The sequence below is a fragment of the Convolutriloba macropyga genome, chromosome 10 (genome assembly GCF_964194025.1).
Source record: "Convolutriloba macropyga chromosome 10, txConMacr16.3, whole genome shotgun sequence".
NCBI classification, from domain to species: domain Eukaryota; kingdom Metazoa; phylum Xenacoelomorpha; order Acoela; family Convolutidae; genus Convolutriloba; species Convolutriloba macropyga.
This window is the reverse complement of record NC_134477.1, coordinates 42,914,101-42,937,134: the sequence shown is the minus strand read 5'-3', so window position 1 is coordinate 42,937,134 and position 23,034 is coordinate 42,914,101. Positions and strand designations below refer to the sequence as shown.

At 39.9% G+C, this 23,034-nt stretch overlaps 1 protein-coding gene across 1 annotated transcript in view; it reads left to right on the top strand.

Annotated features, from left to right (window-relative positions):
• The window catches only part of LOC142348033 (uncharacterized), a 66,257-nt gene that overhangs the window by 13,420 nt on the left and 29,803 nt on the right, over window positions 1-23,034 (top strand). The window contains exons 3-7 of the mRNA XM_075399200.1: window positions 277-332; window positions 2,143-2,229; window positions 2,433-2,660; window positions 17,384-17,599; window positions 17,771-17,854. Coding sequence (XP_075255315.1) covers window positions 277-332; window positions 2,143-2,229; window positions 2,433-2,660; window positions 17,384-17,599; window positions 17,771-17,854 — 671 coding nt within the window. The remainder of the gene's footprint in view (window positions 1-276; window positions 333-2,142; window positions 2,230-2,432; window positions 2,661-17,383; window positions 17,600-17,770; window positions 17,855-23,034) is intronic.

The window sequence follows — 23,034 nt, the reverse complement described above, 5'->3', positions numbered from 1 at the left end:
GTCGAGCTTTTCTTTTGTAAATAGTAATCTGAAATTTGGTGGGGACTATTATGAAAAAAGAGGGGCTAGTTGATTTGAGCTTTAAATACTCTATGTGTCTCGTAAGATGACTAGTACTCTTAGCATGTTAAAGTCTGCCTTAATGTCTTCATTTTGACTAAACTCAGTTATAATGCCCAAATTAACTCCTTCAGATGAAGTTATATCAGCTTATATCATCTCACAATTTTAATCATTAATTTGAATTTCGGGTTTAACTGCTCATGTTCTTTCCAGGAGTTCGTCACAAGAGGGCTCAAATATTCAGATCTACTATACAGGCTATAAATGCTGTAAATGCACGCTAAATGCTAGCAATTTATACATTTATGATGCTGAATTTTCAATTTTGAGGATAATTTTGAGCTGCCTCCAATATACACTACCTGTGATGATAATCAGTTCCTAAAAATGACCCGTGATTTTAAAAAATCTTGAAAATAACCTGTTACTAGAAAAACATGAAAATAACGTGAACACAAAATAATGAAATTAACCTGTGAGGCGAAAGTTGAATTATCTGGATAAATCTCGATAAGATTCCTGTATAAAAATAAAAAAGTCTGAATTGGCGTTTCAAGAGTAGAATAGTGTTGTTCAGATTTAAACGCATAATCCTTTTTAAAATAACAACCATGGGAGATACCATTTCAAATCAAATTTCCTTAACATTTTTGCAAGTTTTTAGCTAAATTTAACATTTATGGAGGTTGAGAATAAATTTGCTTCGCGTTACGTAAAAAATAACCGAGCAAGGTAAGATTCAGGTAAGTGAAAATAAAGTAATAAGTAAACCTTTTTTTGTGACAATTCAATTCAGTGGAGACGATTTGTGATTACACACGAAAACCTGAAAACATTACTCATATTCTGCAAAGAATTACAATTCTGACAAATATCTCATAAAGACTTGTCAGGATTATTCGAAAAATTTAGTTTTTGTAAATTATGACCAGGTGTTGCAAATGTTGTCCAGAATAAAACGATAGAAAATATTTCATGTCTCTTTTTACTTGATCACTATGTAGCACGCCTCAAAAACTGGATCAAAGTTACCAAATCCTGGATCAGTACTTACACGTTGTGAGGTTTTGATACTGTCATAAAAGCGCATATTAAAGCTCCATTGTTTTTTACATTCCAATAGTGAATTGCCTTTTGGCGTTGAATGATTTGTCATGTGGATGATACAGAAATTTATGCCAATGTCTATCAGCCACTAACTTAAAACAGAAGCGGTGCCAAGAAAACAATTTAAAAAACGTAAAAGTTACAAAGTCACCCTCTGACAAAATAGCCAAATCTAGCAGTAGAAAATTATTAATTAGATGAATTCTCTCAATGAACATTTTTTTCAGAAAATGCAACTTCCTCTTAAAGTTATTTGGAAAAAAAATCGTTTTCCGTCGTTTTTTTATCAATTGAAATTGAACTTGGATCATCATGCCTCAGTTGAAACTGACTTTTTTGAATTTTACCCCAATACAATTCAAATTCTTTGAATTGTAAAAAAGCAAAAAAACATTAAACGTACAATTGTTGCAATATAGGACCATAATGTCTTGGGTTTGTGAAAAGTTGATTGCTAGTTCAAGCCAATTTGTTTAAACAAAATTTTTGGCGAATCCTTGCTACAGTAAGAACATCAAATTCCTAAAAGTTTTATAAAACTTTTATTAAACTTCTTTTACTTGAATTTAGTAGAAAATTACTGTCGGGATAGATACTTGACGTACGCAAAAGGAAACTCTATGTACGCATTATAATTTCTATGGCCTTGAATGCGATATGATTTATGTTCTTGGATTGATTTCTAAGACACCATAGAATTAAAAAAAAAATTTGATGTCGACAATTTTTTTTAGTCACTTATGCACAATAAATAGATATATCAACGTCGAATAAGAATATCTTTTTTTCATTTATGGCCTGACCAATGGCTCCCAAGAACCATTCAATTCATTTATGTCTTACTTGCGGTTTCTAAGAACGATTTATTGCGGTCATCTAGGGCTGAATGAGTTGAAGTGCTTCCATAATTTCATCAAAGTTCCTTTATTGGATATTTTTGAGAGAGTTCTCCGATATTTGACGGTGTTTTAGGGTGGTGGAAACAATCCCGATGAGGTTCCGTCTCTCGTTATAGACAACTCTTTGATCAACACGCTTAAGGCACCTATTCTCAGCAAGGTAAGTTGCCTAAAAAAATTATTTGAAGAGTTTTCAGCCAACAATTATGACAAGTTCTCTGATATTAGTTGTTGTGCCAGAGCTATATTCTGTGTTGGATATATTGAGACACATATTAGTTTGGATCTTTTTTGTTTATGTACCCAACCCCCCTTAGGTTAAAGATTCTTTTGATCACGGGTAACGTATTGTTGATGATATAGGGGCAAGTTCAGGTTTCACACTCGAAGCCAAATCCGGACACAGATATGTTACCACCTCCACCGATGTTTGACGAGCCTGGTGAACCACTAGGACCCCTGCCACAACCAATCATAAGCGTCGAACCGAAACCACAACCACCACCGCCTCCACCCGATCAGCAAACAGTGAACTCGATCGGTCAACTTCTGGGAGCCTCTATCTTTCAGGAACCACAGGGTCTCATCCCGGTGAGTTTTATTCAGACAGATTGGACTGTATTTGATTTTGGACCAACTTCAAATAGAAGTGCATCCAACACTTTTCCTTGGATAACTAACACTCTCCGTAAGAGAAAAGAACCACGCTTTTTCTATTCGCTTACCTCCCTGTGCGAGCACAACTTGTAAATCATTAAGTAAGTTTAGTCCACAAGGGCAATTAAGAACACACGTCTCACTTGTAAAAAGATCTCTATCTACAAATTGAGTAAAATTTACTCTTCAAGAATGAAAATCAACATGTATTCCCTAGTAGAGGCCAAAAGTTTATCTTGGAAGATCTTGCAAATTTCGTGCAAGAAAAGTCTACTCTAGCCGAAACAAAAGAAATTTTTTATACGGGTGACAGAGTTGACATTTAGTAAAAGTGAATTACCTCATTTTTGAAGAGATAACTGAGTAATTTTGAGGCTAAAGAAACCCTCTTTGCGAAAGAACCCACTTCGCCAGGGAGCCTTTGAAAAACCAAGAATCAGAAGACCAAGAAGTTTGAAAACCAAGAAAAATTTGAAAGACGAAGATTGAAGAACTGTTTTCTCATACCTCAGATTAATAATTTTCCGATGTTTTTTCTTTGGCTTCCTTTTCTCAATGCTAAAATAATTGTACATTCACGTATTCGAAATGTAAAACAGTAAGACATATTTTTTGCTGAAGAACGCATCTTTTTTAGTGGGAAGCTTTTTTTAGAGTTCTTAGCAAATGCACTACTTTTTCTTCATTTAACAATTTTTAAATTAGAAAGTTTATCGTGTAAGATTGGTAGATAATATTGCAAGATTCTTACGAAAAAACTATCTGGTGAGACTTTGCGAGAAGTTCTTTTAAGACGATGCATCGTCCTGCAAGATTCTGCTTGTTACGTAGTAAATGAACGAATTATTAACCAATCAGATTCGAGTATTTTAAAAGCGTATAGAAATTGTTCCAAATAAGATTTAAATGCGTATTAAACATTCTAATATACGTAGAAAGTTCCGAAAAAGTTCATTTAACCTAATTTTTAGTAAATATAACCACTATATGTATCGATTAAGCTGGTTTTCGGCTTAATATTTTTAGGTTTTCTAGACAATTGCCGATTGAATACGAACTGATTTTGACGTCAATGACATCAGACGAAAAAACCTGTTAAATGAACATCAAAATCTTGCCGTCTAAATTTTCACTTGTTACACTGAACTCGATAATACTTATACGTTGCTTTGTCGATAAAAAAAGTTGCTATATAAAACGAAAAAAGAGTTGAATTGAATCCTCGGACTACTGATTGTTTTGCATCGTCAGAGTTTATATTGGTACCGCTCCCGGTTTATGAGGAAGATTTCAAGCACGTTTAATTGGACGGATCCGAATTCCTTAGCATATGATTCTGACACGTCTCCCAAAAAGGCGCAATACAGAAAGAATGATTTGCTCAAAGAAGCTAAAGTAGTCAAATTGAAAGTCAACATTTTGAATGATAAACAACAGAGCCAGCCCGATATATCAAAGCCTTGCCCGAGTATCAAAAGCAATAACAAAACATCTCGGAACAATGGGACAAAGCTTTAGAGGTATCACCAGTGATATCTAGAGAAACACAGATCAATTTTCTGAACAACCACCTCGCCAAAGACAATTCTTTACTCAATAATGCGCAAAAAAATGCTTTGGTACATCATTTGACTGCATCCAAAGACGAGTATTCAAAGCGGGGGCACCAGGAAGCTGAGATGCACTCTCAACATGATTGGAATGCCTGATAAGCCAAAAGGTTATGGAATAAAGATCTCGTGTATCGACGGGGAAGGCACCAGAGATCCTCATCACCATGTTTTCAATCCTTGATCTACATCATTACAAGGACTTCTATCAAAACTGTAAGACAGAACCTTAAGAATTTGTTTGCTGATTTGTGTGGATTAATTAGATTTATAACCTAGACGGCAAGAAACCCAAACCCTGAATTTTTTCTGACATTGGTGTAGTAGAGTTAAACTAAATTTTGTAGAAAACATTGGTAAGGGGGCCCACAATTTTTGAGACAAAAAAACATCAATTTTGAAAATTTTTGGCCGATTTACCAAAAATTCAAGAAAAATGATATAGTCGGTTAGTATATCAAAAAATAACCTCTGATATAGAGAAAATTGAGAGAAAATAATGCTAAATTGTTCAATTTTGAAAATTTTTGGTCAATTTTGAGGCAATTCTTTAAACTTAAGAAAATCAAAACCGAACATTGATAAACCGTATTTTTGAGTTTAAAACCGTCCAGTTTACTGGAATACCGTTCCGTATTCAAAAATTTGCAAGAAAATATTTTGACAAGGCCAAAACCTCCGGCCTATAGAAATTTTCACAACCTCCGGCCTATGGAAAAAATTTTCACAACCTCCGGCCTATAGAAAAAATTATCGAAATCCTATAATTTTTTTCGTCGCTCGTTTATGTACCGTTTCGTCCGCGTCCTTTTCGTCCTTTATTATTTCAATTATTCGTGTTCCGATTTTTTTTCTCAATAACGTCACTCTCTCAAAACTTCGCCTTTCGTTTTCTCCGATACTTTTCCGGATTTCAGTGTAGTATGTCATATGTGATGAAGTATGTTGTTGTTTTTGCTGTAGTATGTTGAGTATGCTAGAATGCTGGTTTGTTGTTTAGGTCTTATAGCTTTCTAGGGTGTGACTTAAGTTTATTCTCGAGTTACGGCTGGATTGTCCTTTGACTTTTCAACTTTACTAATTTACTAGCCTTCCTGTTGTAGTATATTGATTTTGGTGTTGTATGTTTGTGTGTAACTGTATGATTGCTAGTTGGTAAGTTGGTTTGGTCTTGTTGCCTTCTAGGGTGTGACTAAAGTATGTTCTCGAGTTACGGCTGGGTTGTTTCTTGACTTTTCCAACTATCTTAGTCTACAAATACACTATTGTAGTTTATTCAATTTTGCTGTAGTTTGTTTAATACCGTTAGAATGCTGATTGTTTGTCTTGGTTTGGGTTTTGATAGGATGTGACTTAAGTTTATTCTTGAGTTACGGCTAGTAATTTTCTCGACCTTTTCATCCTTTTAGTGTACTACTGCCTTGCCGTACATTAATTTGTCGTTAAATTTGGCGTAACAGACCCATTACGAACTATGTTAGATTGTCTTGCAGTAGCTTCTCTCTTTCTTCCTAGGGTGTGACTTAAGTTTGTTCTAGAGTTACGGCTAGGTTGTTTGGTTGAGTTTTTGCTGCAGTCTGCTAACATAGTTCCTCCCGCTCATTCTTTCCCACCGTCCCTTTTCGTTGTGTTGTGCGTTTTTGGCTCGCTTTCCTGCACGTCCCGTTTCCGTTCGGTCGCGCACTGCTCGCTCGACTTCTCGTCTGTCCCGTTTCCGTGGCGTCGCGCGTTGCTCGCTCGACTTCCCGTCCGTAACGTCTCCGTTTTGTCGCGCGTTGCTCGCTCGACTTCCCGTGTGTCTTTTGTCTCCCTCCGCGTTGAGCGCATAGCGTTCAGCGCTCCACTTCTGTTTTTGTCGGGCACTGTGTGCTCGATGACATTTTCTGCACTTTGTGGGGTTTGGTTTACATACTGTCTACAGTGTGCTGTGTTTGGTGTCTTTTACGTTGGGTTTGTTTTGCGTGGGTTTGAATTGTTTTGGAGTGTGCATATAATAGATAACCGTGTTCTGTGGTAGACTTGCTGGTCTTTCGAAATAATAACATCGTGATGTCAAATAGTCATGATCACAAAACCAAAAAGTTGTACGCTGCCAGGTCAAAGCGTGAAGCTGAATTGCATGCTATGCATGAAGATATCCTTCATTGTATAAATAGTCAAAGTAGGCGAGTGAAAGTTGAACGCCTAGTAACAAAGTGCAACGAAGCATTTATGATGGTTGTAGACAAAAATGAGGACCTGATTGCATTTGCTGGAAAAACGGAGGATCCAAGTGCACTTGTTCCTTATTAGAGTCTTACTTGGAAGCAATGACAACTAAGAACGACAAGATACTCAGTTCAGCACGAAACTACATCAACTCTGCTGATGATAAAGCGAGCCAGTTCCAGGAACCAAGGGCTTCCATTCGTTCTAGACTTCACTCACTTATGGCCCCTTCGAAAACATCTAGTCAGCGTGAACATGATTATGTAATTGCTAAGATGAAGCGCGAAGAAATTGAAAAACATAATGATGCAGCCATTCGCCTTGCTAAACAGAAAAAGCAAATGGAACTAGATGAAATGGAGGAGGACAACAGGAAACGGTTGGCAGAGGCAACCCTGCAAGAATTTGAATTCCTGGACGCTGTTTCCAAAGGTTGCCACTCTGAAACAACTGCAAGTGCTAGGAGCTCAATGAGAAGTGAAAAGGCTGTCCAAGACTGGATCAACACCTCACTTTCTTTAAGTTTTCACAATGAGGAGAAAACTAGTGAACCAGAGGTTACGATCGACCCTCCAGAATGTCCTAGCCACAACAACGGCAAAACAGTGGAAGATGTGAACACTGGAAGTTCAAGGCATTCTGTTCCAAAAAATTGTCGAGGAAATTACATTTTAAGCAACGAGACCCTACAGCAGCTCGATCCATATTATAACCCACCTGAAATTTTTTTGGCTGCTGCTAAGACACAGGCGTTGTACCAGGTGCACCTAGGGGCGCAAATGGATCAAACAGGCCAACAAGGCATGGCGCTTCCGAGCACAACTAACCAAGGAACCGCAGATAATCACCCGCCTTCTGTACACGCCACAGGGGCTTTTTCACCACCCATTCAAGAGCCCGTTCGACCACAAATAAATCAAAATAATTCGTCCAATTTTTTTTCAACACGCTCAACTTCAAATTTCAGAATCCAGGGGACCTGAAACATCAAGTCCGCCCAAGAATAATTCGGCCTAGCGTATATGCTCACGACAACAACCTAATTTTGTCCCCCGAGCACCAAACGCCACTCTTCCTCCTTTTCCGACAACAAATCATCCAGCCCCCGCAAAAAAGTTCCCTTGCACCCAAGCGCCCCACCAAGTCCAAACACTCAACCGCACAACTCCAAACCCGCTCGTCCTAATGACCTTCTCATTTCGAACCCAGTTTTTGCACCTGACCTCACTGCTCCCATCACACACGCCCCTTTGATTAATCCTCCTCTCGTCAACAACACTTTCCAGAATAATAATAACCCAGTACACAAAGCTGTACGTTCCGTTGCTGCTCCTGTCCCAAATATGCCCAATATCCCATTTGGCCAAAACTCTGTGCTAAATATGAGTCATTGGCGGTTTCCACAGCAAAGACCGTCAATAGTCAACCAAGACACAACCACCGTGAATAGTCTGCCTCCAAATGTACACACCCATATCGCACCATCAAGCACTTATGTCCCACTACGATTTTATCAGAATTCGCCCCCTCTGATTGATATGCAATCACCATCAGGTGCACAGCAGGAAAACCTGATCGCAACTACTAGTAATGTTGTACCTGGTCTAGCCACTCCGGTTTTTCAGCCAACATACCCCTATGTTGGGCCCACTACGTTGAGTTTTAGCGGTCCGCAGGTGTCTGCACCTACCCCTCCGATACCGGACAATGCGTCATTGATTAGGGAATTAGCTGATGCAATAACAAGCAAGAGAAACGACCCTTTGCCCGAGTGGAAACTTGCAGAGTTTAATGGCGACTCAATAAAGTGGCATGAGTGGTATGGTCAATTCAAAAGCGCGATTGACTCGCAGTCGCTCACTGATGACGTTGAATTGACAAAGCTTAAAACACTCGTCACCGTAAAGCAAAGATTGCAATCACCGAGTTTGCTTACTGTGGTTTAATGTACAAGGATGCACTAAGGACTTTGGAACGTAAATTTGGCCAGCCACAGGCACTCATAATTGACACTTGGATAAACTAAGCAACTTTCCGCCTCTTAAAAAGCAAAATAGTGATAACATCATTAACTATTCTGCTGCCATATCCAGCTTCGTTGGGGTTTTCAAGTCACTATCATATGATGCTGACTTGAAGAGCGCTTCCCTACTTAACGAAGCAGTACAGAAGTTACCACCAAACATGAAAGAGTCATGGTCAATCTTTACGGTTAAGAAGCACTGGGTTAAGCCTACCCTCCTTGACTTTAACGATTGGCTTAAAGAAAAGGCTGAGGCCCATGATCTTATGAAACAAAGCGCAATCAAGGCCAAACTTGAAGAGAACATCACTTCAGTAACAAAGACCAAAACAGCCTCAAAGTGTTTGCATCAAACTCACAACAAAGGGACACAAAGAAGCAAACTCCATCTTCTTCCACAAACACTTACTCTTGGTGCATTGTATGCAAAAGTAACCACCGGCTATGGGAGTGTCGAGTTTTCAAGGAAAAGACTCCAACCCAGAGAGCTAAGTTGGTGGCGGATAACAAACTTTGCTTTTCGTGCTTAAGGGACAAGCACACGTTCCGCCAGTGCCCTCAGCCAAGAAAGTGCCGATCAGAGGGGTGTAATGGAGCAGATAGGGTTTTCCCAACAAATCAGTCAACAAATCTGAATACTATTCATCCTTCTGGCAATATAGGTCAAAGTAAAACAACTTCTAGTCAACTCCAGCCCAATAAGACCACAACATTGTCATCTCTTACTGATGTTAAGGGGCTTCTTCAGGTAACGGAATTGCAGTTGGTCAATTCGTCCGGTTTAGATACTAAGGCTTTAGTATTCTGTGATACCGCCTGCAGTAACTCTTGGGTGGCCAGTAGTCTAGCAGCTAGACTCGGTTTGCACGGTAAAGCACTAAAGCTAACTGTCAAGGGTATTAATACCGAAGAAGTAGTTGACACTATGATTGTTGAAGTTACTGTGAAACCAAGAGAACATCAAGATTTCGAACCATTTACCATCAACCCTTTCGTTAAAGAGAGTCTGAACGTCGGCTCTGATATAATTAATGTACAGGCCCTGCAAGAGACTTACCCACACTTAGCGGTCCTGGATCCCGTGACATATTCCTATAAAGACCTTGAGATGATACTCGGACAAGATGTCTATCATGCCATCCGCCCGTTAGAATACATCTCTGCCGATGAGAAGCGTTCACCCGTTGCCGTGCACTTACCCATAAGTTGGGTCTTAAGCGGTCCGTTACCATCAAGTTCTTGTTTAACCTCAACGTGCTTTAAAGTGAATATCGAACATGACAATGAGTTAGCAAGTCAAGTGAAGTCATGGTACGACATTGAATCATTCGGGGCAAACAAGCAGGTCGACTCCAGATCTGCAGCAGACGCAAGGGCTCACGAGATCCTTGAGAGTACCACCATACACAATGGCCTGAGATACGATGTTGGAATGCTGTGGGCAGCAGACAACATCCAGCTCCCAAATAATTACTTCTCCTCCCTTTTGCAACTAAAATCGCTCGAAAAACGATTGGCCAAGGATGAAGACCTCAGGGAGAAGTATACTAGTACCATCAAGGAAGACCTAAATAAGGGGTATGTAATTGAGGTTCCGGACGCTCACAAGGTTGAGAGCCAGTCTGATAAAGAGTGGTACCTACCCCACCATCCGGTTTTAAACCCTAACAAACCAGGTAAGGTGCGTAGGGTGCTCAATGGAGCAGCAAAATTTCATGGCGCCTCACTGAATAAATCTTTGTTCACTGGCCCTGATCTATTCCAAAATCTTATTTACGTACTTCTTCGCTTCCGACAACATCCATATGCCGCCTCCGCCGACATCGATGGAATGTTTCTACAGGTTGGCGTGTTACCATCAGATCAACCATCACTTCGCATTCTGTGGCGGGAGGACCCCACAACTAATGTTGTAGTGTATCAATACACGCGCCATATATTCGGGGCTAAAGACTCGCCCACATGCGCCAACTATGCTTTACAACGCACTGCGAGAGACAATGCCAAGTTTAAACCCGAAGCTGCAAAAGCCGTCCTTGAAAACTTCTACATGGACAATTATCTTGACTCAGTGGAGTCTCTAGCGAAAGCCATCAATAGATCGAAGGAATTGGTACATCTTCTCTATCTCGGTGGGTTCAAGCTTACAAAGTTCGTAAGCAATGTACCAAATCTGGCTGACCAAATTGATGGTTCCTCTCAATCTACTGAGCCCAAGGTTATTGTTTCATGTCAGGAGGATTCATCGCATGTGCTAGGGTTAAAGTGGGATCACACTAATGACACCTTAGTTGTGAGTCGGGGTACAAGCTGCGCTATCACCAAGTCCCTCACGCAACGCTTGGTCCTAAGTCTTGTCTCGAAAGTCTTTGACCCCATTGGTCTTGTCGCACCGTTTACCGCCGGTGCGCGACTGCTCTTAAAAGACATCTGGCGTGTCACAGGACAACAATGGGATGACGAACTCCCACAGGACATGGTTCAAAGATTTTTGGTTTGGAGTGCGGACTTACCAAAGCTTGAAAACATCAAAATTCCCCGAAGTTACTTTAGTGGATCCTTTGATAATATAGAGTTGCATATAAGAGGCGACAGTTCGCAGTATATTTTCAGTGCGGTCGCATTCTTGCGAGCCCGTGTAAAAACACCTACGGGCGAAGAAAAAACAGAGCTTGCGTTTGTTTTAGGGAAAGCGCGCGTGGTTTAGATACTAAGGCTTTAGTATTCTGTGATACCGCCTGCAGTAACTCTTGGGTGGCCAGTAGTCTCGCAGCTAGACTCGGTTTGCACGGTAAAGCACTAAAGCTAACTGTCAAGGGTATTAATACCGAAGAAGTAGTTGACACTATGATTGTTGAAGTTACTGTGAAACCAAGAGAACATCAAGATTTCGAACCATTTACCATCAACCCTTTCGTTAAAGAGAGTCTGAACGTCGGCTCTGATATAATTAATGTACAGGCCCTGCAAGAGACTTACCCACACTTAGCGGTCCTGGATCCCGTGACATATTCCTATAAAGACCTTGAGATGATACTCGGACAAGATGTCTATCATGCCATCCGCCCGTTAGAATACATCTCTGCCGATGAGAAGCGTTCACCCGTTGCCGTGCACTTACCCATAAGTTGGGTCTTAAGCGGTCCGTTACCATCAAGTTCTTGTTTAACCTCAACGTGCTTTAAAGTGAATATCGAACATGACAATGAGTTAGCAAGTCAAGTGAAGTCATGGTACGACATTGAATCATTCGGGGCAAACAAGCAGGTCGACTCCAGATCTGCAGCAGACGCAAGGGCTCACGAGATCCTTGAGAGTACCACCATACACAATGGCCTGAGATACGATGTCGGAATGCTGTGGGCAGCAGACAACATCCAGCTCCCAAATAATTACTTCTCCTCCCTTTTGCAACTAAAATCGCTCGAAAAACGATTGGCCAAGGATGAAGACCTCAGGGAGAAGTATACTAGTACCATCAAGGAAGACCTAAATAAGGGGTATGTAATTGAGGTTCCGGACGCTCACAAGGTTGAGAGCCAGTCTGATAAAGAGTGGTACCTACCCCACCATCCGGTTTTAAACCCTAACAAACCAGGTAAGGTGCGTAGGGTGCTCAATGGAGCAGCAAAATTTCATGGCGCCTCACTGAATAAATCTTTGTTCACTGGCCCTGATCTATTCCAAAATCTTATTTACGTACTTCTTCGCTTCCGACAACATCCATATGCCGCCTCCGCCGACATCGATGGAATGTTTCTACAGGTTGGCGTGTTACCATCAGATCAACCATCACTTCGCATTCTGTGGCGGGAGGACCCCACAACTAATGTTGTAGTGTATCAATACACGCGCCATATATTCGGGGCTAAAGACTCGCCCACATGCGCCAACTATGCTTTACAACGCACTGCGAGAGACAATGCCAAGTTTAAACCCGAAGCTGCAAAAGCCGTCCTTGAAAACTTCTACATGGACAATTATCTTGACTCAGTGGAGTCTCTAGCGAAAGCCATCAATAAATCGAAGGAATTGGTACATCTTCTCTATCTCGGTGGGTTCAAGCTTACAAAGTTCGTAAGCAATGTACCAAATCTGGCTGACCAAATTGATGGTTCCTCTCAATCTACTGAGCCCAAGGTTATTGTTTCATGTCAGGAGGATTCATCGCATGTGCTAGGGTTAAAGTGGGATCACACTAATGACACCTTAGTTGTGAGTCGGGGTACAAGCTGCGCTATCACCAAGTCCCTCACGCAACGCTTGGTCCTAAGTCTTGTCTCGAAAGTCTTTGACCCCATTGGTCTTGTCGCACCGTTTACCGCCGGTGCGCGACTGCTCTTAAAAGACATCTGGCGTGTCACAGGACAACAATGGGATGACGAACTCCCACAGGACATGGTTCAAAGATTTTTGGTTTGGAGTGCGGACTTACCAAAGCTTGAAAACATCAAAATTCCCCGAAGTTACTTTAGTGGATCCTTTGATAATATAGAGTTGCATATAAGAGGCGACAGTTCGCAGTATATTTTCAGTGCGGTCGCATTCTTGCGAGCCCGTGTAAAAACACCTACGGGCGAAGAAAAAACAGAGCTTGCGTTTGTTTTAGGGAAAGCGCGCGTGGCGCCAATGAAAGTAATGACTGTCCCAAAACTCGAATTACAAGCAGCTCTACTTGCCGCTCGACTGAAAAGGGAAATTACACAAGCACTTACCGTACCTGTTAACCAAGTATTCACGTGGACAGATAGCACGACCGTTCTCCAAAGGATTAACTCTAATGAAAAGCAACCAATCTTTGTTGCAAACCGCGTTTGTGAAATTTTGGAGTATACCAGCGTTGACCAATGGAACCACGTCGCAACTAAGGATAATCCAGCTGACGCTGGCACGCGTTGATTGTCCGCTGAGGTTTTGCAACTAAGCAGTTGGGTCAATGGTCCACATTTCTTAACTAACTCGAGTTTCCCTTTCGTGCCGAACAAAGACGTCATTAATAACATCAAACTTGGCGTCAACCAAGCAGTCATTATAGAAAACACTGTTTCCCTCGCTACATCTGTTAAAAAACAGACAACTCCCGTTCCGTTGTTATTCCCATTTGATAAGTTTAGTTCTTATCAAAAGCACTTGCGCATTGCCGCATACGTTCTCCGGCTTTTGCCGAAACATGCCGGCTACCGTAACACCGATGGTAGCATTACCGACCCTACTGAGCTTGACAAAGCCGAGGGTCATCTACAGTATTTGGTGCAAGGAGAGTCTTTTGAAGCCGAAAGAAAAGATTTTCTTGACAATAACTTCGTTAAACGGAGTAGCCGAATTGCTCCACATAAACCGTTTATTAGTCCAAATGGGCTAATCCGTTCCTCGGGCCGCATCAAGCGGTTAATTGAAGTTGGGTTTAACGTAAAGTACCCAATCATCTTAGATGCACGTCATCCATTTGTAAAACTGTTCCTTGAAAACACTCACGTAAAGCATTATCATCAGGGCGTTGAATACCTAAGATCAATTGTGCAGGAACACTACAAAGTACTGAAACTAAGATCATCATTGCGTTCCATCAAAGCACACTGCCTCAGATGCCGAGAATTCCAAGCTGTAACTATGCAACCAATCATGTCTGACTTACCTAAGGAGAGACTTGCTTACCAGTCTCCTCCCTTCTCGAACACTGGCGTTGACTACTTTGGGCCATTCTATGTTACTGTCCGCCGTACTAGTGAGAAAAGGTGGGGCTTCCTCTTCACCTGTCTCACTACTCGCGCTGTCCATGTCGAGTTAGTTACATCCATGGACACCAGTTCATGTGTTATGGGAGTTGAGCGGTTTGTGTCACGTAGGGGTACACCTGCCATGATTTGGTCGGACAATGGCACTAACTTCATTGGAGCGGAGAAAAAACTCCGATAAAGTATTGAAAATTGGAATGTTGTCAACATTGCAGCTGAGTTCGCTCACAAAGGTATTAAGTGGAGGTTCAGTCCACCCAGCGCACCACATCAAGGTGGTATCTGGGAGAGGTTGGTACGCAGCTTCAAGCGCGTGTTGTATACTATTCTTGGCACGCGTCGCCTCACGGATGAGGTACTGCATACTAACTTTTGTCTCGTTGAGAATGCTCTCAATTCGCGTCCTTTAACACCCGTAAGCAACGATCCGTGCGATTTGAACGCTTTAACGCCCAACCACTTTCTTTTAGGAGAATACTCTACCGGTATTCCGTCTGTGGTCGGCAATAATGAGCTTGACCGTCGTAAACGCTACGCCCGTGCGCAGTCGTACACTAATGCGATCTGGTCCCGTTGGATCAGAGAGTTCGTACCGACGCTGAATCGACGCTCTAAGTGGCGGACGCCTGCCGAGCAACACCTTAAGACCGGTGACTTGGTTTGGATAGTTGAGGAAACCAACCCTAGGGGTTACTACCCAACCGCTCGGATTGTGGAAATCCATTACGGCTCCGATAGCGTCGCGCGCTCCGCCATTTTACGTACGTCGACCGGTTCACTCGTTCGTCCGCTTGTAAAACTTGTACCAGTTTTCCCAACATCTTCTTCCGGGCCGGAGGATGTTACGTAGTAAATGAACGAATTATTAACCAATCAGATTCGAGTATTTTAAAAACGTATAGAAATCGTTCCAAATAAGATTTAAATGCGTATTAAACGTTCTAATATACGTAGAAAGTTCCGAAAAAGTTCATTTAACCTAATTTTTAGTCAATATAACCACTATATGTATCGATTAAGCTGGTTTTCGGCTTAATATTTTTAGGTTTTCTAGACAATTGCCGATTGAATACGAACTGATTTTGACGTCAATGACATCAGACGAAAAAACCCGTTAAATGAACAACAAAATCTTGCCGTCTAACTTTTCACTTGTTACATTGAACTCGATAATACTTAAACGTTGCTTTGTCGATAAAAAAGTTGCTATATAAAACGAAAAAAGAGTTGATTTGAATCCTCGGACTACTGATTGTTTTGCATCGTCAGAGTTTCTACTGCTAGAATCTTGCAAGATTTTGCAAAGCAATTTTTTTCGACTAGAGATGACTCCGAACGTGTTATGTCGTGGCGTGACTCCGAACACGTCACGTTATCTTCCCAACATCTCATAGGAAAAAACAAAGATATCAGAATGAACAAACGCCCAGTCATTTTTCTAAATCTTTCATGGAATTCACACCAAAAATTTGTTGTTCTTGACAAGTCTTCGGGATTAGGGAGCCCAAAACTTTTTTCAATTTTAATAACTATAAACCCGTCCCTTCGCAGCCCAATTATTAGATCAGAAGCTTTTTCATTAAATTGTGCCTCTCTTTCGTATAGAAATATCAACTACATAAAAAAGAATTGCCTCGACTAGTGAAATCAAAAATAAACTTAGAACGCGGTCAATTTTTGTTCTCACATTGCTTCATAACCGAGTATTGTTTTTTAAAAGCTTAACTTGAATTGGACCTTTTAATATTTTGATTTGCCTTCGTAGATATTTCACCGAGAATCTACTTAGTAATTCCCCAAAATGGGCAAAAAAATGTATAACGAAGAAATTAAAGGTAGTCGAAGTTCGCTTCACTAACATCACAAATGAGTCATTTTCATATATAATTCCTGATGATCATACATAACAAGATTGTGCTTCATTTATTTGAAGTCTTTCCATTTAGACCCTAATATTTGAGAAGAATGGTTAAAAACGATAGAAGACTCGTTGAAAATGAACGTTATCTAACCATTGTTTTTAATGGAGGATCAGTTTTTGTTTTAATTTTTGTGGATTTGACTATTTTTGATAGTTTATGCTACGCATCAAAAAATATCAGACGACTTTTTTTGAATATGCATTCCGTCGTATAATAAACTTAGGTGTCACTGGCAAAGTTCATTTTTGATGAATGGCAACGACTAATATAATAGAAGAATACACGAATTTGTTTCCAAACAAGAATAACTGAAACAAATGATACGAAATTGTTCTAAACGCATTGATCCCATTTGACATTATTGCGCGCAAAACTATCAAAACATCAAATCAAATTTTAGCAATAACTCTACATAACAATAACTATCTATCAGCAAATTTTTTGACAAGGTTTTCACAACAAAGCAAACAAGCTGCAAAAGGAAAATAGGACATAGACTCGGAGACAAACAACTATTGTGTTCCTCAATAGGTTTGTATAGGCTTAATTTTTTTAATTATTTTTTGGGCTAATTGTTTCTTGCTTCATCAGTTTTGAAACTTTGAACTGGAACACGCGGCAGTAAAAAAGAACAAAGATTCTAGTGACAGAAAAAGATACAGAAAAACAGCAATTTCTAAGAGTATCACAAGAAAACTCAAGAAAATACTATTAGAAAATTGTTAGGGGTTCTTGAGCAGTAGTTTTTTAATATTAACTTATTCAGTTTTTAATTAATTACAGAATTTTAAATTAATTTCCCCAACCATTACTTTTAATTGATAAATCCTTGCACATATTCCAGGCGTAATAAAGAAAAAAATTCTACGATTTTCTGTAGGCAACAATGAAGTAATGAGGGTGCTTTGTCGGTCTGTTTACATTTGAATCGTCATTTTCATAAAACACCTTTAAAATGACCATTTTGTACGTTAAAACCGGCAGAATAAAAACCGATCAAACACGACAAGGTTCTCTTGCCCAAAAAGATCAGTGAAAATGGCGCCCTTTTAATGTTTATTTGAGACAAAAAATCAACTTGACCATACATGATTTAATTGAATACTGGGTTGAAGCATTATTCAAGAGTAATCGGTTTGAAAAATGTATGTTTTTATAGCAACCGGAGTCTCTCATCCCTTCTGAGCTGGAGCCGACTGAGGAACCAACTACGAAGCCCTCCACTACAACCACCTCTGATGTGATGGAGCAGGTGTTTGCTGAAGTTGTGAATGAAGAGTCCACAGCCCAGGATAGAGAGAACTATGACAATTTCGTGTCCACCACTGTCTCAACTAAGAAACCTATCAGTACCGCGGCTTTTACTAACATCATGGTAAATAATTCCCTGAAAAGTTTGGGGTCAACCTCCTCCTCGAGAGGCTAAAGACTGAATAATTTACCTTTGATTCCAGTTCTTGTAGAAGACCTCACCTAGCAAGTTCTAATAAATGACAACATGAAACAACTATGAATCAAAGTTAAAATTGCTTGTTTTCTTTTTCAGAACCAACTGAAGGCAATTATGAACATGAATGGACTTTCATCATTTGTCATCTCCGAACCTGGAATTGGAACTCAGCTGGACAGAGTTTGAACTTCAATTACTTTCCAACTTTTTTTGGCAAAAAATTTTGTATAGGAAGCGAATTAGATCTCATAGAACAATACAAGGAAGATTGGTGATGTGCGGACGCAGAGATCATTCCGACCCTTTTATTCCCAATTTTTACTCAACTGATGCACGATGACACATGGAAACAATTTTCTGTCGAAAAATTCTATGCACGTTAATTAATTAAGCGTGCATTTTCTCTTGAAGTCAAATTTAAATTTGATTTAAGAGTGGAAACATTACAGAAAAAAAGGAAAGACTGATTTAAAGATAATCTAGTTTGACGTCAAAGGTAAACTTTTCGAAAAATCAAAACTCCAAATTTTAAAATGAAGATTACAAGTTGCTTCCTTCAACAAGGCTCAAATAGGCTGAGAGCGCCAATGCAAACCCAATCAAATAATTCTAATGACGTTTAAATGTCTTGCAGCTGTACGCGATGTCTAAAAATACGGAGGTGGTTATTGGAATAGATAAAAACTGGCAAGCAATATCTAAATTTTTGGGAAAAACAAACTATAATAGCTATTACAAACTGTAATAAACAAACTATAACAATAATGTGTGCGGAGCATTGCCAATTGTTGCTAACGCTTTGTTTGCATTGGAAATCATTCTTTTGAAAGAAAGTACGACCTGGAAGAAAACTTTCATTTCTACCTAAAACTTTTTAAAAATATATTCAAAAAATCTTCTGAATTCTGTGTTTAATCCAAAATTGGTAACACTAGGGGGTGCTTCATTTGACATTTTTTGCTTTGCATTTCATTGGAGAAAAACTGTTTTGAAAGACATGAGCTTTCGACTAATTTTTCTTGATTTATTCGAACGTTCTTAAAAGAATTTAATAGATTTGCCAAAAGCTCACCTAAGAACAATTTTTCTAGTGGAAGCAAAAAATAAGAACAACAAGAAGTGAATTAGACCAAAAAAAAGAATTGAGATTATTTTCAGCGAAACAGCTGAAAATCATTGAAGTTGGTGAAAATCATGTCAAATTATCAAAAGAGGGGCAGAACTTCATTCGCGGTTACTCTGTTGCAACATTTTTGGTTGAAACGCATGGGAAAATATAAATCAATTGAAATCAGCCAGTAATCCACAAAAAAATTAATCTCCATAGCTCAGCGAAAATAAAAAGAGAAATGCGGATAACCATCCAATCAGAGTAGTCAACGATACATGGGATTTTTGATGGTACCACTCATTTCGTTCTACGTCAAATTATTCGATCGGTCGAAAAAACTAAACCAAAAACAGTGATTGTATAGTTCGCACACTATATGTGGCTCAGAACATTCAATGAACGATTGAGTTTTGGTTGCACATAGGAGACTTTATTTTGAAGATGAATGAACGTTTGCAGGTTTCTTGGTTTTTCTTCAATTTTCTCGTTAAGTTCTGATCAATTCCTGATTTTAGAAATGTGATGGTTTCAATGAAACATCAAGAAACTTAGAAGTTCTATTAAAGTTTCAAAGAACGAAACAAGAACTTACCTGACGAATTTTATTGCTGTGTCGATAAGTAATGGCTACAAAACTAAACTCAATTCTAATTTTGTTTTGGCGCTATCATTATCTTATTGACCTATCAATCATATGTCAGAAGTAAATTCTCCCACCAACAGAAACCTGATTCTAACATCCACCGACCTCCAACTAATGAACTCGATTGTACCCAAGCCATATTTGATTCTCATGAAATGTTGATGAAAATAGAATATCACCTCCGGGATTCGGAGATAAGATCTATTCACATGCCAATCATGTAAAATATTTTTAGCTAATCTAAATTTTCTCTGTATATTTTTGCATAGATAACCACTATAAATATAAGCTAATTTTTGTATATTTTCAGTTCAAAATTTAATTTAAAATTCAACTTATTGAATTCTTTGACCCGTGTTATCGACCACGACAATGGTGTCCAGACCAGCTACAGACAGACAAATTTTGGATCTACAGAATGCAGAATCAGCTACTGCGTGGATTATGTCTTTTGTGGCGAAATGTCGCGCAGAGAAGAAAGAGGACAAGGTCAGCACCGATGGTACTGTACAGGACCTACAGGTAACCAATCTCTTTCTTAGTATGTGCGGGCAAGATGCAATTATTAAACTTAGGAGCTTAATGAGTCCTAGGAATTTGATAGACACTCCGTATAAAGACATCAGATTGGCGATTCAAAATTATATTTCTCCTAAAGAGAGAGTAGTAACGGCAGAAAGGGCTAAATTTCTGTCCGTAATCCAAGGTGTAGGGGAGTCAGACGACGACTTCCTAGCACGTCTTAGAGAAGAAGCACGCTATTGTGACTTCGAAAAATTGAAAACAGCGGCCAACCCCGAAGAGGAGTTGGTAAAAATAAAGTTTATCTCAGGTTTGAGGGACCCTGAAGCAAAAATTAGACTACTAGACGGTATTAAAGCAAAACCAGCAATGTCGGTTACTGAAATGACCGAGAGCTTACAGTTCAGAAGTCAAGCAATGGCTTTTGCAAGTTCTTCATCAGGTAATCAGCCCTTTACGGTGAAAGAAGAAGTTGGGTTCAACTTCAAAAAGACCTTTCGAAAACCAAATGAAAAAATTACGGCTAATAGAAACAGCAACATGTGCACTAGGTGTGGAGGTAAGCCACACTCTAATAGACCTTGTCCAGTGCTAAGTAAGAAATGCAACACCTGTGAAAAGGTGGGACACTTCTCAAAAATGTGTAGAAGCAAACCCCAACCAAATTCAGGTAAGTACAATAAACAGAATAACTTTTGCGAAGAAGAAAATGTTTCTTCAGAGCAAGCATCTCCAGCATCGGAGATGGGAATGTTTTATACTAAAGAACAAATCTTTAGCATGTCTGTGACATGGGAATACATCTCAATAAATAACTGCAAAGTAAAAATGCAGGTAGACACAGGTGCAGATAGCACAGTGATATCATCAAAAATATGGACTGCGCTTGGCAAACCTCAGTTGGATGGTAAGATAAGACATCTTGAGGCATGATGGTCGTCAATTAACGCTTCTGGGATCACTTACTTGTGACGTTGAGTGGAACGGAAGCAGGCTCACTCAAAAACAACTTGCAGTTGTGCAGTCTGATAAAGAATTTGGACTACTTGGTAGAGACCTTCTACCCAAGCACGGCGTGAACAACATCACAGCCGAGTACCTACCTGCTGTGAAGGGTTACAAAGCTCATGTGAAGTTGATACCAGGAACACAGCCACTGTTCTGCAAAGCCAGAAAAATACCTCTACCTCTTCAAGACAAGGTCAGAGAGAAGCTGGAACAAATGGTCAGACAAGGCATCCTTGAACCGGTACAGCCAGGAGGAGTCACTAATGCATCTCCAGTGGTGTGGCAGAGAAAGAAGAGTGGAGAACTGAGACTTTGCGTGGACTTGAAAGTGCACATCGATGGAAAGGTCATGGATGAGGACTACCCAATACCAGACATGGAGACGATCTTCCATAACCTACATGGGGCCTCATACTTTGGCAAAATTGACCTCTCAGATGCCTACTATCAAATTGAACTTGACGAAGAAGCAAAAGATATATGCACAATCAACACATCTCAGGGACTGTTCAAGATGTGCCGACTACCTCAGGGATTGAAAAACTCTTCTTCAATCTTCCAGAATTGTATAGAATCAACACTCAAAGGAATCAAAGGTGTTGTGATCTTTCAAGACGATGTGTTGGTGTATGGAACTACCAAGGAGCAGTTCGACAAGAGAATGCTTGCAGTCAAGAGTCGATTACGTGAGAAAAATTTTACTATTAATGAGAAAAAATCTAATTCAAAACCAGTCGATAGCGTTAGCTTTTTGGGATACTCCATTTCAAAGGAGGGAATAGCACCAGATCCCAAACATGTTGAAAAAATAAAAAATGCAAAATCACCAACTAACAATAAACAACTCGAATCGTTTGTTGGGCTAGCTAATTTTTACGGAAGAATGATTCCTGATTTTGCAACAAAAATGCTACCCTTAAATAACATGAGAAATAGCGATTTCTCATGGGGCAAAATGCAACAAAAAGCCTTTGAAGACATAAAAAATGAATTATGTGCTAACCCACTAGTACAGCCATATAGTCTACAAAAAGAAGCAACAGTTACTACTGACGCCTCTGAAAAAGCCATTGGCGGGGTTCTTTTGCAAGAAGGACATCCAGTCATATATGTATCGAGAAAATTGACTCCAGCGGAGCAAAACTACTCGAACATAGAGCGGGAAGCACTGGCAATTGTCTTTGTGGTCACAAGATTGAAGCAATTCCTTCTTGGAAGACGATTTACCCTACAGACTGACCACAAACCACTCAAATATCTCTTTGCACCAGACGAGGAGATCCCGAAGACAGCATCAGCGAGAATCACAAGATGGGCAATAGCTCTAATGGGCTTCGACTATGAGTTGAAGTACACACCAGGGGAGCAGATACCCCATGCAGATGCTTTGAGCAGAATGGATTTTGACGAAGACGAATCCGAAAACGATCGAGTGTGCTTCGCAATCAATAACATCTACTTCGCTCAGAGTGATTTGGTGACCCAAGCAGAAATCAAAACTGAACTTGGAACAAACAGACTCTTCCAGGACATAATGAAACGAATCAAAAGCGGCAATTGGAAACAATGTTCAGAAGCGGAAAAAGGATTCGAACAACAGAAAGATGCACTTACTTTACATAATGGAATCATCTTCAGAGGTGTTGTTCCTTTCATTCCACCCAAACTACGACACTTGGTTTTGGCAAAAGCGCATGAGACACATCCCGGAAAGAATGCAACTGAGGCATCAGTCAGAATGATAGCTTGGTGGCCTGGCATTACCCAAGACGTTCAACACTTTGTTAGTAAATGTAAGAATTTTCAATTGAACAGGCCTAGCCTGGGAAAAACAGTCTCTATGTGGCCAGAAGCCGACGTTTGGGAACGGCTCCACATGGACTGGGGTTATGTTAAGGACCAAGGCAATATATTATTAATTATTGACGCGGGTTCTGGTTGGATAGAAGCCTTCCCCGCGGGAAATAGAATATTCAGAAACAGTTAAAATATATCTTAGTCAAATCTTTGCAAGATTCGGAATACCAAAAACTTTAGTTTCTGATAATGGTCCTGAATTTGTAAGTGGTGACCTTA